Genomic DNA, 16048 nt, shown 5'->3' with positions numbered 1-16048 from the left:
TTATATTGGTCATGAAAAACAATATACTGTAAGCTTTGCATATGGCAGTATTTCTGTTGATTTAATTGTTGCCCAGTAAAATGCCAAAGTAATCAGGATTCTCTAGACTAGGATTTTTAAATTGCATTTTTGTGAGTGTAATGTATAATTATATTTCCTCACTGGGGACAGGATGGATCAGGCAATTAATAATAGGATAAGGAGCCTTTCACATCTAGATCACCAAGCTGAAACCTGCCAAGGCTGTTATTAACTATAAGTTAACACTGGATAACTGGTGTGTTGCTTACGTGAAATGATTTGGTGATTTCTGGCTGATTCAGACTGGGCAGGTGTCCACATCACTGAACCACCACCAGTACCACAGCTGGACTGCTCAGCAAAAAAGGACTTAATGGGGCAGTGGGGGGAAGCTTGCCCTGCCCTGGCTCATGTTGCATGTACTTGTTCTGTGCACTTAAAAGAAATTCCTCATATGTTGGGCTAAAATTGCAGTATCTTTTAGAAGCATCAACTTAACTAATTATTACAGTTTTGAGATCTGGATGGTTTTATGCATTTTAAATTACTAGGAAACATAAATGATGCAAAATGTTGAGGTTTCTTAACCTGTACAGTGACAAATCTGTATCTGTTAGACTGATATTTCACCCACACATATTAAAATGTTTAACTGAAGTTAAAGCATGTTGCAATAATAGCAATATTTGAGACAAAGGTGGTTTTTTCAGATTTCTTTATTAACACACACATCCGCACCTCCCCTCCCCCACCAAACTAATGGCCTGCTCATGCTACCATTGAAGTAACTAGGGGCTTCTAGATGTAGAAAATTGTGATACTTCTGTTACCTTAGGATCCATCTTGCTAAGTGCTGAGTTCCTACATACAGGATTTGGAGCTATTATGAAGATTCAAGGTTTTAACTTTTGACCTAACTCAAAATTTAAGAAGATTAACTATTAGAAAATTAATTGACTGGGGCTAAAGTTGCACTTAAAGTACATCCTGGCTTCTTTGTTGCTTTGCAAAGTGATTCCTTCATGCCTATTCTAAGCTTTGTTTCAGATATTTACATCAGCAGCAAAGATTAGATGCTGTCTGATACCACAGACAAGCTTAAAGTAACCTTATCTTACAAAAGTGGCAGATTTAATTTCCATAATGATCCATTTTTTCAAATTCTGCATAGTCCTCAAAAGAGGGTGTGAGAAGAGGAGTGACTGGGGGAATAAGGGGTGAATAAGACTCTTTAAATAGTAATTGGGCCAACAACAAAGTTAAATGATGCTATAGCTCAGTGATTAGGCCACTGAGCAATGATGGGGGAAAACCAAGTTCAAACCCCTGCTCTAATTGATACGAAGTGGAACAGCTACAGTAGGAAAGAATGAGAGAACCACACCCCACTAACCTGGTGGTTTGGGTATTTAGCGGAGAGGTGGCAGAGCTGGGTTCAAGTTGCTGCTCCCCAGCAAGGGTCTGAACATGGGTCTCCCCTATGCTGAGTGAGTGCTCTGAGTAGTGGGCTATTGCATTCAAGGAAGGCACCACCTCCTTGGTTTTGTGAGAAAGGACTGATCGGGTTTAGCCTAACTTTAGGAGAGGGTTTCCAGCATGAATCCCAAATCGAGGGAGATTTCCGTGGTGGGGCTTAGGCCCCCGTCCCTCTCCACAGTATGTCTTATTGATTAGCTTAGATGGCTCCCTGCTCAATATGCTGGCTTTTGTGAATCCCATTTATAGGCACCTAACTCTCCCTATGCATTGTATAGGGAGCTGGGCAACAAACTCAGGGCTGTGGATTCCATTAGGCACAGGGCATCTAAAAGTTAGGTGTTGCAATGCTGAGTCTAAGCCCCTTTAGGGATTCAGCCCTGAGGGAGTTTAGGTGCCTACAGAGAGTAGCAGCAGCTGAGTGGTGGTTTTGTGAATGCCAGTGGTGCCTGAAGTGGCAGTTAGGTGCCTAACCCCCCCTTGTCAATTTAGCCCTAAGATTCTAGCCTCTTGTACCAACCTGATCATATGATAACATACATTGTTGAGGCAGGTGCAAAATACCAAAGGGGTTAGTCACCCTTGTGAATGGACAATGGACAAAACAAAGAGCGATAAGCAGAAAGAGACTGTGATGGATCCCTAGCAAGTATCATTGATTTTGCTGGTGTTTGCATCCCAACCAGTTAGGCTTTTAACAAGCTTGTCTCTGGGGTGTTTCCACCGCCCATTTCCAGTGCAGTAGCTGTCCATGCTCCAGCTATTGCTGTAATTCCTGCTTTTTCCACTGAAGCCGCTTGAAGCCACAATGATTACCTAGTGGATTGAGGACTGGAGAATGTAAAGTTATAACCTGGACAGAACTAACTTTAATACTCAACTAGTGAAAACAAAGGTACTTAGGCCCTTATGTCCCATATTTAGGCTCTACTGTGCGCCACAAAATTCTTGCTTGGCTGCCACCAAACAAAGTAGGTGCTTACAGCAAAAATAGGTGCTCGCTGCCCATACATACTGCTACCGTACTCCAGGCAGCTGGATGCCTGTCTCCATCTGAAACCCAGAGTGATCCACAAAGCCCAGGGAGATAGACATTTGTCTACCTTACTCACATGTGGGGCCCAATCCAGTAAGTGTGCTCGGAAGCCACCTACCAGTTCATGTACCTATTGCTAAGTAGGACTATACCAATGAACTGCTCCTGCTACTTCGTGCTACTCTGGTGATGGAAAGCAGCCATGCTTACATACGTATCATCAGTACATTGTGACCCCCATTTCTTCACCGCAGTGAACACGTTGTATAAATAAATGGATAACCTGGTTAAACTTAAAAAGAAAAGGAGGACTTGTGGTACCTTAGAGACTAACAAATTTATTTGAGCATAAGCTTTTGTGAGCTCACGAAAGCTTATGCTCAAATAGATTTATTAGTCTCTAAGGTGCCACAAGTCCTCCTTTTCTTTTTGCGGATACAGACTAACACGGCTGCTACTCTGAAACCTGGTTAAACTTAGTACAGCAGCAGCTTTGTGTCACTGGAATAGCATAAAAAAGCAGGATTTGTTTACAGATTAATCTGGCCCCTACTGCTCATTCTGAGTGACTGTTTTAGATCTACATTAACAGGGGGTTATGTGCTCTTTGATGAACCACAATGAAGACATTTTATTCAGTGCATAGGTGCTGACTCTGTGGGTGTTCCAGGGCTGGAGCACCCATGGAAAAAAAATTAGTGAGTGCTTAGGACCCCCCAGGGCCTCTGCCGCTCAACTTCTCCCAGTGCCTCCCACCCTCCACGATCAGCTGTTCTGTGGTGTGCAGGAGGCACTGGGGGGGGAGAGGAGCGGGGATGGGGTGCGCTTGGAGGAGGGGGCAGAATTGGGCGGGAAGAGGAGGGGATGGGGACTGGGGGAAAGGGGTTGGGTGGGGGTGGGGCCTGGGGCAGAGTGGAGCGGGTGGGGGGGGGAGGAGTTGAGCACCCCTGGGGCCTTGAGGAAGCCATTGCCTGTGTCTCAAGGTGTAGGCTCTTTGAGACAAAGACCATACCTTCCTCTATGTTCAGCATTGCAACAAGCACAATCATAGAAAGGTAGGACTGGAAGGGACCTCGACAGGTCATCTTGTCCAGTCCCCTGCTCTGAGATAGGACTAAGTATTAGCTAGATCATCGCTGACAAGTTTGTCCAACCTGTTCTTTGAAACCTCCTTTGATGGAGCTTCCACAGCTTAACTACCCTTACAGTTAGGAAGTTTTTCCTAATGTCTAACCTAAAATCGCCCTTGTGGCAATTTAAGCCCATTGCTTTGTGTCCTGTCCTCAGTGGCTAAGGAGAACAATTAGGTGCGCGTGCGCTGAATGCACGGGCGTCAGAAAGTTTTCCCTTAGTAGCTCCCGGCGCTTCCTCAGTTCCTTCTTGCCAGCGACTCTGACAGAGGGGTAGGAGGGTGGGTGGGTATTAGAATAGATACGAGCAACACATCTCAAAGAACAACAGTTACGAGAAGGTGAGTAACTGTTTTTTCTTCTTTGAGTGATTGTTCATTTCGATTCCAATTAGGTGACTCCTAAGGTCTACCTAGGCGGTGGGGTCGGAGTTATGGAGTCACTGACTGGAGCACCGCTCTACTGAATGCTGCATCATCTCTGGCATGCTGGATGATGGCATAATAAGAAGTGAACGTATGCACTGAGGACCAAGTTGCTGCCCTACAGATTTCTTGTATCGGGAACTGGGCCAGGAACACTGATGACGAGGCTTGTGCCCTTGTGGAGTGTGCCGTAAGTGCCGGGGCCGGTATCTTGGCCAGTTCGTAGCACATGATCCAGGATGCGATCCACGAAGATATTCTTTGAGAAGAGCCCAGGAGACCTTTCGTCCGGTCTGCCACCACTATGAACAGCTGGTTCAATTTCCTGAACGGCTTAGTGAGCTCAATGTAGAAGGCTAGCGCCTGCCAAACATCCAGAAAGTGCAGCCTCTGCTCTTGGCTACTGGCATGAGGCTTAGGATAAAAAACAGGCAGGAATATGTGACACAACCTTAGGAAGAAAGGCCGGGTGAGGCCTGAGTTGTACCTTATCCCTGTGGAAAACCGTATAAGGTGGGTCGGAGATAAGGGCGAGCAGGAAGGCTACTTTCCATGACAGGTAGAGAAGGAAGTAAGTCGCCAGTGGTTCAAACGGGGGCCCCATTAATTTGGAGAGGACCAAGTTAAGGTCCCACGTCCAGATGCTCCTGGGTGGAAAGCCGAGATAGCTGCAAGGTGTATCTTTATGGATGACACTGCCAAGCTTTGCTGTTTCAGGTGCAGAAGGTATTCTAGGATGAAGGTATACACACCTGAAGTGGGGATGTACAATGCTGGTCACACCAGCAAGTAAACCTGTTCCACTTTGCCAGATATGTGGCTCTAGTGGAGGGTTTCCTGCTGCCGAGGAGGATCTCCCTTACCTGTTTAGAGCACAGAAGCTCCATGGGGTTCAGCCATGAAGCTTCCAGGCCGTGAGGCGGAGGAACTGGAGGGATAGCTCAGTGGTTTGAGCATTGGCCTGCTAAACCCAGGGTTGTGAGTTCAATACTTGAGGGTGCCATTTAGGGATCTGGGGCAAAAATTGGGTATTGATCCTGCTTTGAGCATGGGGTTGGACTAGATGATCTCCTGAGGTCTCTTCCAACCCTGATATTCTATGATTCTATGAGGTCGGGGTGATGAAGACAACCGTGGTCCTGTGTGATCAGGTTGGGGAGGAGTGGCAAGGATCAGGAGCGTGGTGTATCAGTGTTGTCAAGGCCACGCTGGTGCCAGCAGAATTATCTCTGCCCCATCTCAGGGGACCTTGAGTGGGCCCTTGCACATGAGAGGGATCAGGGGAAAGGCATACAACAGGTGGTTCCCCCCCACAAGGTAGCAGGAATGCATCCGTGATTGAGCTGGGGCTGTGTTTCTGGAAGGAGCAGAACATTGGGCACTTTCTGTTGCTCCGGGTGAAGAACAGATCGACCTGGGGAAACCCCCACCTTTGGAAGATGGAATGTATGATGTATAAGTAGGGATGTATAAGTAGGGGCATAGCGAGCAGATCGAGGGACGTGATCGTTCCCCTCTATTCGACATTGGTGAGGCCTCATCTGGAGTACTGTGTCCAGTTTTGGGCCCCACACTACAAGAAGGATGTGGATAAATTGGAGAGAGTCCAGCGAAGGGCAACAAAAATGATTAGGGGTCTAGAACACATGACTTATGAGGAGAGGCTGAGAGAGCTGGGATTGTTTAGTCTGCAGAAGAGAAGAATGAGGGGGGATTTGATAGCTGCTTTCAACTACCTGAAAGGGGGTTCCAAAGAGGGTAGCTCTAGACTGTTCTCAATGGTAGCAGATGACAGAACGAGGAGTAATGGTCTCAAGTTGCAGTGGGGGAGGTTTAGATTGGATCTTAGGAAAAACTTTTTCACTAAGAGGGTGGTGAAACACTGGAATGCGTTACCTAGGGAGGTGGTAGAATCTCCTTCCTTAGAGGTTTTTAAGGTCAGGCTTGACAAAGCCCTGGCTGGGATGATTTAACTGGGAATTGGTCCTGCTTCGAGCAGGGGGTTGGACTAGATGACCTTCTGGGGTCCCTTCCAACCCTGATATTCTATGATTCTATGATTCTATGACATCTGGTCGGATGGATCACTCGTGATTTGTGGAACAATCTGCTGAGGTGACTACTAAGTTCAGGCTGTCGCATCTGGGATGATAGGGCGAAGTGAGCCACAGTTGGAGTGGTCTGAGCCTCAGTCTGGCATGCCGGATCCCATAAGTGCAGGCTGCCATGTGGCTGAGGACCCTGGGGAGAGGCACAACCCCTCCAAGTGCGCCAAGGAATTCAGGGGTATGTGCACACAGAACCACCCTTTAATGAGCTTTATTGTGTGATGTGGGGGCAGGCCCAAGGCTTCATTCTATCTGTGGTGGTTGGAAGCCAAGGGATGCAGCCTGTGCAAGCCCTGGAACACAGAGACTGCAATTTTCCTTGAATCTGGCACAGGAGGTGCTAGATAGGGAAATGATCCTTCCCCTGTTCAAAGGAAAGGGATAATCTAGTCCTAAGCATTTACCTGTGTCCCTGCCTATAAATACATGTTGCCACAACTGTATAGGTATGTAGGACTCACACAGTGCCTTTCATTCCAAAGAACCCTGCACCATATATATACACAGCACCACCACAATCATAACGTGTTGCAAATAGCATCGCCTACCTTTGGTTAGAGAATGAATTCCAAGCTTCACTTGTGAGAAATTTCCACTCCCTATTTCCCCTCTGACTCGATAGAATCCAATCCTCTTCCCCAGAGTTAATTCCTTCACCACCTTTTCATCCTGGGACATATCCTGGGTTAGCTTCTCCAACGGGGTCAGCCTGCGCTTCCTGCCCTCCTCATCTTCTCCATAGCACTCAGCCCGCCCATAGTCCTCTCCGCTGTCCTCACGATTCCACCTGGTATATCGGTGGTTTCCAAGACCTCCGCCATTCATATAGCTTGTTGTCATAGTCCACAGAGTGATCACATTTCCATTTGGTTTAGCAAGCTGTTCCAGTGGAATACAATCCTGGACATAACAGAATTGTGATAACCTGAACAAAAATTGCCAGAGGTCCAAAGATCAATGTGGAAATGACTTACAAACCAAATTTTCCATCATATATATATATATATATATATATATATATATATATATATATATATATATATATATATATATAATATACTGCTGCTTCTATGCAAAATCAGAAGTAAAATTAAAAGCCAATTGGCTTTTAATCTCCAGCGAGCAATTTTAAATCCTTATCTGTAAGATAAAAAAGTCTTGCTAATTAAAGCTGTAAACTGTACACATACAAAGCAAGGAGTCCATTTTCAATGGAGTGCAAACAAATGCAATACATTTGACACTTCTTTAACTTTCAGGTTCTGGTTTGCTGCCCTGAAAACACTGATGGGCACACATAAGACTGATAGCTCAATAACTACTTTGAATAAATCCAAAAGCTTTCAGATCACTTCGAACAGCTTCGGTAGGATATGATGCAGTCCTTCTTGGTTCAAGGCTCAGTCCAAAAGCTGAATTTTCCTTGGATTCATTTTTCAGCCAGCAAAGTTTTCACTGTGATTTGGAAATGCCTGACCTTTACCTTGCAGCCCTGCTGTAAAATGCTTGCCACTGCTTTGTTTAATTTCCATAGCTACTCTGATGTACAGAACTGCTGCTGGAGGATGCTAGGAGCAGTGTAATCTGTGCCCTGGGAAAAAGAAAAGCTGTACCTCAGTCTTGCTCGAGTCACATGGAAGGAAAGCACAGGATTAAGTAACTGCAATGTCACTTTAACCCTCCTTTATTTAGACGAGCCTTCTTTAAAGCCTTGAGCCTTCTCAAAATTTTGCCAGATGCGTTGTCTTCCTAAGAAGAGAGATGAAGAAAGTCATTAAACCCTTTATATAAATCGCCTCATGTTTCACTGAGCTACATGATAGATTAGATCATTTACCAATTTTATTTCCACACTGTTTGGTTTTGGCACACATACAAATTACAGCTTGTACTAAAACATACTTACAAGTAGTCACTTAACACAATAATAGTAAGATGTTCTTTCCTCTCTACCTGCTGATAACTGTGCAGGAAGAGGAATTTTATCAGACACTCTTAATCATTTCTGTACCCAGCAGTACCAGTCTGTGCACAGAAGGCGTGGAGATGTTAAAGAAGCTGCTGCCTCTAGCCTACCTCGCCCATGCACAGACACAGGAGCAATATTCTTACATAACTGATTAAATAGAATTAGACCAACAAAATGATTATCACTTTAAGTATGTGGAGTCCGTGAGGTACGTAAAGATGGTGAGGACACCCCAATGACTCAGGCCTTAAGCTTTGGAAGATAGTCATCTAAGGTATCACATTTTAAGGGGTGTTACCACTCATGTCCTGCATATATTGCAGGATGATGCTGGCTGGCTTGAAGACAAGTTCCCTGTGCCACTGGGGATAGGTGGAGAAATGGAAGGTATTGTGGATAAGGCATTAGACTGGGAGTCAGGAGACCTGGTTTCTCTTCCTGCTTTGCTGTTCCTTAGGCAAAGCCACGTCACCTCTCTGTGCCCCAGAAACGATACTCACCTTCCTTTGAAAAGAGTTGAAATGCGCAGTAAGAGCTAAGCATTATTATTTAATTAAACTGCTTTGGGTTGACAGTAACCCAACCAAAGTCTTTATTATATCACAACAGTATAGGTGCTATTCATTGCTAGGTTCTGGCTCTCCAGCATGGGTGCACAAGAGTGGTGAGAGGGCACAGATAACCCACCCTGCCTTCTCTTGTGCAAGTGCTATGGGAGCAGACGGGTGTTGAGGCTTGCACTTCAGGAGCACAAGAGGGCATAAGCTAACACGGTATGCTGAGTGAGGAGTGACTAGAGGTATCTCTACATTGCAATAAAACACCCATGGCTGGCTTGTACCAGCTGACTTGGGTTGTGGGCTCAGGCTAAGGGGCTGTTTAATTGTAGTGTAGACATTTGGGCTTGGGCTGCAGGCCAAGCTTTGGGAGCTCCCACCTCACGGGCTCCAGCCTGAGCCCAAGTATCTACACTATAATTAAACAGCCCCTTAGCCCAAGTCAGCTGGCACAGGCCAGCTGCAGGTTTTTAATTGCAGTGTACACATACCCTAGATGGGGCATAACTAGGGCCAAGCCCCCCCAGAATCAGCTGTAGGTCTGATGCTGGGAACAGAGCATATGGTGCACTAGTAGGGCTTGCTCCCTTTTAGAAAGCACTTACTGGGCCCTTAAACAAAGGCGCAAAACCATTTTAAGTATGCTCCCCTCAGCACCCAGGCTCTACCCTGGATATTTCTGTGATCTGCGGCTGCCAACATGAAGTTCTGCTTTGCTGTCAAAGTTATGTTTGTTGGAGTCAGAGAGCAGAAACCAGAAATGCAAAAAACAGATTGCCATGAGCACTACCTTAGTGAAAGAAAATTAACCACAGAAGTCTAGCTCATCATTATGCCTGTCAGCTCATTCGGTGTGAAAGAGTCAGCCTACTTATGCTAATTGGGCACACAGAGGATACTCAACAGTTAAGGCCGTCTTCTGCAAGAATTACCTATGCCTTTGCACCAATCAGCTGTACAAAAGGGCTGAAGAAAATCCTTCTTGCGGCCTGTCAGATAGACCTATGTGAACAGTCATTGTGTAATGTTGATTATGGGCAAAGAGAGGCCAGCCGTGGAAGCTCAATATCACGGCTATGAGAATGCTTTAATCCAGATCTGTCTGTCCAAAGAGGAAACTGGGTCAAGGCATTCTTCCTTCTGGAATTTACGCCTACCAAATATTTGCTTGAGCCCAAAGATGGCCATTTTTAGAACACAGCCTAAGATTAATTTATTTTTCCAACCCTCCCGCTAACTGCAGGCCCTGGAATCTCCTGGCACTTAGCCCACTGGCTAGGTTTCCTCAGTCCTTTAACATGAGCTATTTCAGTGCTGCAGGAGCTAATGGAGTATATGCTCTCCAGCTGTGGCCAATGTGGTCTTACTCTTTAATCTAAATCATGCAGAACAGTTGTTTTCAACCTTTTTTCATTTGCAGACCTCCAAAAAATTTTGAATGGAGGTGCAAACTCTTTTGGAAATCTTAGACATAGTCTGCGGACCTCCAGGGGGTCTGCAGACCACAGGTTGAAAACCACTGTTCTATGGTAATGGCAACCTTTCATGGACCTTTAGGCATAGTTTGTAAACCCCCCGGGGTCTGCAGAACACAGGTTGAAAACCACTGATGTAGAATGCACCCAAATACTGTGGTGAAGGGTACTTCACAGAAGCCTGTAAATAAATAATACTAATTCCAAAAGCGAGACAGACAGACTGGAGAGATTGACATTACCACAGTGTCTCCATATTGGAAGAGAAGGTTCAAGGTCTGGAGCAACAGGTATCGACCCTGCGTTACATAAGAGAAACTGAAGATTTCCTGGACAGACGTCAGAATATGCTTCTACGGGCACAAGGTTCTGAAGATTCAGAGCAGGCTGCACATCGGGGACAGGAGGACGGTGAAGAAATTTGGTATCATGTGACCTCCAGAACCAAAAAGGGGAAGTCCATGTACCAGCAACGCCGGTACAGGTAAGTAACCGTTTTCATGTTCTCTCCACAGGTACTAATGGGGGGAGTGGACCGATATGTCTGAGGGAAGGGAGCAGAAGGAGACTCCACCAATTGGAAGGCATGAGATGCACTGTCCTTGGGTTGGGGGTTCCACGACCACCGCTCCCAAGAGAAGGAGGTGGGTGGTGGTGGTCGGGGACTCTCTCTTCAGGGGGACTGAGTCATCTATCTGCTGCCCCAACTGGGAAAACCGAGAAGTCTGCTGCTTGCCAGGAGCTAAGATTCAGGATGTGACGGAGAGACTGCCGAGACTCATCAAGCCCTCGGATCGCTACCCCTTCCTGCTTCTCCACATGGGCACCAATGATACTGCCAAGAATGACCCTGAGCGGATCACTGCAGACTACGTGGCTCTGGGAAGAAGGATAAAGGAGTTGGAGGCGCAAGTGGTGTTCTCATCCATCCTCCCCGTGGAAGGAAAAGGCCTGGTAGAGACTGTCGAATCGTGGAAGTCAACGAATGGCTACGCAGGTGGTGTCGGAGAGAAGGTTTTGGATTCTTTGACCATGGGATGGTGTTCCAAGAAGGAGGAGTGCTAGGCAGAGACGGGCTCCACCTAACGAAGAGAGGGAAGAGCATCTTTGCAAGCAGGCTGGCTAACCTAGTGAGGAGGGTTTAAAATAGGTTCACCGGGGGAAGGAGACCAAAGCCCTGAGGTAAGTGGGGAAGTGGGATACTGGGAGGAAGCACGAGCAGGAGTGCGTGAGAGAGGAGGGCTCCTGCTTCATACTGAGAAAGAGGGGCGATCAGCAGGTTAATCTCAAGTGCCTATACACAAATGCACGAAGCCTGGGAAACAAGCAGGGAGAACTGGAAGTCCTGGCAAAGTCAAGGAATTATGATGTGATTGGAATAACAGAGACTTGGTGGGATAACTCACATGACTGGAGTACTGTCATGGATGGATATAAACTGTTCAGGAAGGACAGGCAGGGCAGAAAAGGTGGGGGAGTTGCACTGTATGTAAGAGAGCAGTATGACTGCTCAGAGCTCAAGTATGAAACTGCAGAAAAACCTGAGAGTCTCTGGATTAAGTTTAAAAGTGTGAGCAACAAGGGTGATGTCATGGTGGGAGTCTACTATAGACCACGGGACCAGGTGGATGAGGCTTTCTTCCGGCAACTCGCAGAAGTTACTGGATCGCATGCCCTGGTTCTCATGGGAGACTTCAATCACCCTGATATCTGCTGGGGGAGCAATACAGCGGTGCACAGACAATCCAGGAAGTTTTTGGAACATGTAGGGGACAATTTCCTGGTGCAAGTACTGGAGGAACCAACTAGGGGCAGAGCTCTTCTTGACCTGCTGCTCACAAACCGGGAAGAATTAGTAGAAGAAGCAAAAGTGGATGGGAACCTGGGAGGCAGTGACCATGAGATGGTCATATTCAGGATCCTGACACAAGGAAGAAAGGAAAACAGCAGAATACGGTCCCTGGACTTCAGAAAAGCAGACTTTGACTCTTTCAGGGAGCTGATGGGCAAGATCCCCGGGGAGAATAACATGAGGGGGAAAGGAGTCCAGGAGAGCTGGCTGTATTTTAAAGAATCCTTATTGAGGTTACAGGGACAAACCATCCCAATGTGTAGAAAGAATAGTAAATATGGCAGGCGACTGGCTTGGCTTAACAGTGAAATCCTTGCTGATCTTAAATACAAAAAAGAAGCGTACAAGAAGTGGAAGATTGGACAAATGACCAGGGATGAGTATAAAAATATTGCTCGGGCATGCAGGAGTGAAATCAGGAAGGCCAAATCACACCTGGAGTTGCAGCTAGCAAGAGATGTTAAGAGTAACAAGAAGGGTTTCTTCAGGTATGTTAGCAACAAGAAGAAAGTCAAAGAAAGTGTGGGCCCCTTACTGAATGAGGGAGGCAACCTAGTGACAGAGGATGTCGAAAAAGCTAATGTACTCAATGCTTTTTTTGCCTCTGTCTTCATGAACAAGGTCAGCTCCCAAACGACTGCACTGGGCAGCACAGCATGGGGAGGAGGTGACCAGCCCTCTGTGGAGAAAGAAGTGGTTCAGGACTATTTAGAAAAGCTGGATGTGCACAAGTCCATGGGGCCAGATGCGTTGCATCCGAGAGTGCTAAAGGAGTTGGCGGATGTGATTGCAGAGCCATAGGCCATTATCTTTGAAAACTCATGGTGATTGGGGGAGGTCCCGGATGACTGGAAAAAGGCTAATGTAGTGCACATCTTTAAAAAAGGGAAGAAGGAGGAGCCTGGGAACTACAGGCCAGTCAGCCTCACCTCAGTCCCTGGAAAAATCATGGAGCAGGCCCTCAAGGAATCAATTCTGAAGCACTTAGAGGAGAGGAAAGTGATCAGGTACAGTCAGCATAGATTCACCAAGGGCAAGTCATGCCTGACTAATCTAATTGCCTTCTATGACGAGATAACTGGCTCTGTGGATGAAGGGAAAGCAGTGGACGTGTTGTTCCTTGACTTTAGCAAAGCTTTTGACACGGTCTCCCACAGTATTCTTGCCAGCAAGTTAAAGAAGTATGGGCTGGATGAATGGACTATAAGGTGGATAGAAAGCTGGCTAGATTGTTGGGCTCAACGGGTAGTGATCAATGGCTCCATGTCTAGTTGGCAGCTGGTATCAAGTGGAGTGCCCCAAGGGTCGGTCCTGGGTCCGGTTTTGTTCAATATCTTCATAAATGATCTGGAGGATGGTGTGGATTGCACCCTTAGCAAGTTTGCAGATGACACTAAACTGGGAGGAGAGGTAAATACGCTGGAGGGTAGGGATAGGATACAGAGGGACCTAGACAAATTGGAGGATTGGGCCAAAAGAAATCTGATGAGGTTCAACAAGGACAAGTGCAGAGTCCTGCACTTAGAACGGAAGAATCCAATGCACCGCTACAGACTAGGGACCGAATGGCTCGGCAGCAGTTCTGCAGAAAAGGACCTAGGGGTGACAGTGGACGAGAAACTGGATATGAGTCAACTGTGTGCCCTTGTTGCCAAGAAGGCCAATGGCATATTGAGCTGTATAAGTAGGGGCATTGCCAGCAGATTGAGGGACGTGATCATTCCCCTCTATTCGACACTGGTGAGGCCTCATCTGGAGTACTGTGTCCAGTTTTGGGTCCCACACTACAAGAAGGATGTGGAAAAATTGGAAAGAGTCCAGCAGAGGGCAACAAAAATGATTAGGGGACTGGAACACATGACTTATGAGGAGAGGCTGAGGGAACTGGGTATGTTTAGTCTACGGAAGAGAAGAATGACGGGGGGATTTGATAGCTGCTTTCAACTACCTGAAAGGGGGTTCCAAAGAGGATGGCTCTAGACTGTTCTCAGTGGTAGCTGATGACAGAACAAGGAGTAATGGTCTCAAGTTGCAGTGGGGGAGATTTAGGTTGGCTATTAGGAAAAGCTTTTTCACTAGGAGGGTGTGAAACACTGGAATGCGTTACCTAGGGAGGTGGTGGAATCTCCTTCCTTAGAAGTTTTTAAGGTCAGGCTTGACAAAGCCCTGTCTGGGTTGATTTAATTGGGGATCGGTCCTGCTTTGAGCAGGGGGTTGGACTAGATGACCTCTTGAGGTCCCTTCCAACCCTGATATTCTATGATACAACCAGGAGCCACATGTACTGAAAGGCAGCTTATGTCCCAAAGTGCTTCAGTTTTGTAACTCACCTGTCTTATTAGTGACCCACAGCAGTTGGCCAGCCTGCTGTCTGTCTGATTTAGCTCATTGCTAAAAAACCAATACTAGTGATATTAGAGCCACCAGCAAGAGAAAATATTTGACCCCATTATTCAAACATTTACACCCTCCATCAGTGACGCCACTGACTCAAGCCTTACATCACACATTAGAATGAAAGGAAGAAGGAGAAAGCCAAGAATGAGAATACTTTTAACCTGCAAATACAATGTAGGTCAATATTTTTCAGACTTTGATGCATAACGTAAGCTTCTAAATCCATGTATTGGCATCTGTAATTCCTTCTGCTAGGTGGAGTTAGCAGCAAAAAGGAACGGATTCAATATCCAGGGGTCCAGAACCAGCTCGAGCCCCCACCCAGTAATCTGGGAAAATTAAACACCACTTCATGGCGCCTCTAAGAGGCGATACTTCCCCACTTGCAAGCACTGAGTCTGTGTATAGCGAGAAAACTTTTAATAAAAAGGGGAAAGGAACCTGGCATTAATTTGGGAAAACACCATAACCATGATTTGAACACATCTGACCCTGAGCAAAAGTCCCCCACCTCACCCCCCCAACCATAGTACATTGGGCAGTGTCCTTTGCCTCCATTTCTCACTTTGCAGTGTGGTAGTCCAACAAACGAATGTCCCTTTCACACGCCACTCCCCTCTCCTTTCACCGCACCCCACTCAGAGCTGCTGTCCCTGGTCAGCGAAGACCCAGAGTTCAGCGGTGTGTTCATGTGAGTTCACCTCCCACCCGGGATGTGGGGGGAAGAAACATCAAGCAATGTCTCAGGCGTCGCTGCCACCACAACTGGCTCACAGTTGCCATTCGCTCTGTGTCACTGCCTGCTGCTGCCGCTGTGCCATCATTCATTCCGCGGCGGTCATCCTTCGTGCCGCCGTTCACTCTACCCCACCGTCATCTGCGCCGGTGCCGATGGCTCTGCACCGGCCCTTTCTGCAGCCGCCTGCCTCTCTACTGTGACCTCGGTGAGTCGTCTCTTGAGGTTCCACCCAGCTCTCAGTGATTTCAGCAGCTAATGTGGGAACCTCATTGCTAGTGCAGACTAGGCAGGTGCTTCCGCAAAAACGTTGTCTGAGGCCTTAGACCTAATTATCGGTGATTTCAGCTCTAGTGATCACTTAACAAAACAAAAGACTCTCGATGGAGCCTAATCAGCTCTCTCTCTGAACAGTAGAGAGGGGCAGGTCAGATAGTGTCTATGACTCTTAGGTAGAGCCCACAAGACCAGGCAGAAACACCTGTCCCCACCCTCTCTGTCTCCACTGGGCTCTGGCATCCGAACCCCCTGCTTAGTGAGTTCAGTTGAGGGTGACCCCCTCAGTCAGGACAAGCTAAGTACAGTTCTGCTTCCCTTTACTCATGCAATAAGGATAACAACATTTCATTACACCTGGTTGAGAACAGCTGCTCTAGAGGGTTCTCGCACGGATGCTGATACATATAAAAGGTGGAGCACAGATCGTGAATTGGATACAAGTAAATTATTGCGGAGGGTTCTACACATAAGCCTTTGCATTTTTAATACAATGAGCTTCCCAGAGTCACCAATTTAATCCAATAAGGTTTAACTTATTTCAATAATGTTTGTCCAGGATATTGCAGGAAAAAACGGTTACCTACCGT

At 46.7% G+C, this 16048-nt stretch overlaps 1 protein-coding gene across 3 annotated transcripts in view; it reads right to left on the bottom strand.

Annotated features, from left to right (window-relative positions):
* NIM1K (NIM1 serine/threonine protein kinase) overlaps positions 1-16048 on the bottom strand; it is an 89366-nt gene that overhangs the window by 7061 nt on the left and 66257 nt on the right. For 2 of the 3 annotated variants that reach the window (XM_073343874.1, XM_073343877.1), the window contains 2 exons: positions 7810-7945; positions 6745-7121 (listed from right to left, as the gene is read on the bottom strand). In XM_073343874.1, coding sequence (XP_073199975.1) covers positions 6745-7036 — 292 coding nt within the window. In that variant the 5' untranslated portion in view covers positions 7037-7121; positions 7810-7945. The remainder of the gene's footprint in view (positions 1-6744; positions 7122-7809; positions 7946-16048) is intronic. The other variant, XM_073343876.1, reaches the window with a different exon arrangement.

The sequence above is a fragment of the Lepidochelys kempii genome, chromosome 5, assembly GCF_965140265.1.
Source record: "Lepidochelys kempii isolate rLepKem1 chromosome 5, rLepKem1.hap2, whole genome shotgun sequence".
NCBI lineage: Eukaryota > Metazoa > Chordata > Testudines > Cheloniidae > Lepidochelys > Lepidochelys kempii.
Note: the sequence above shows the minus strand (reverse complement) of the source record. Positions and strands in the feature narration are given on the sequence as shown.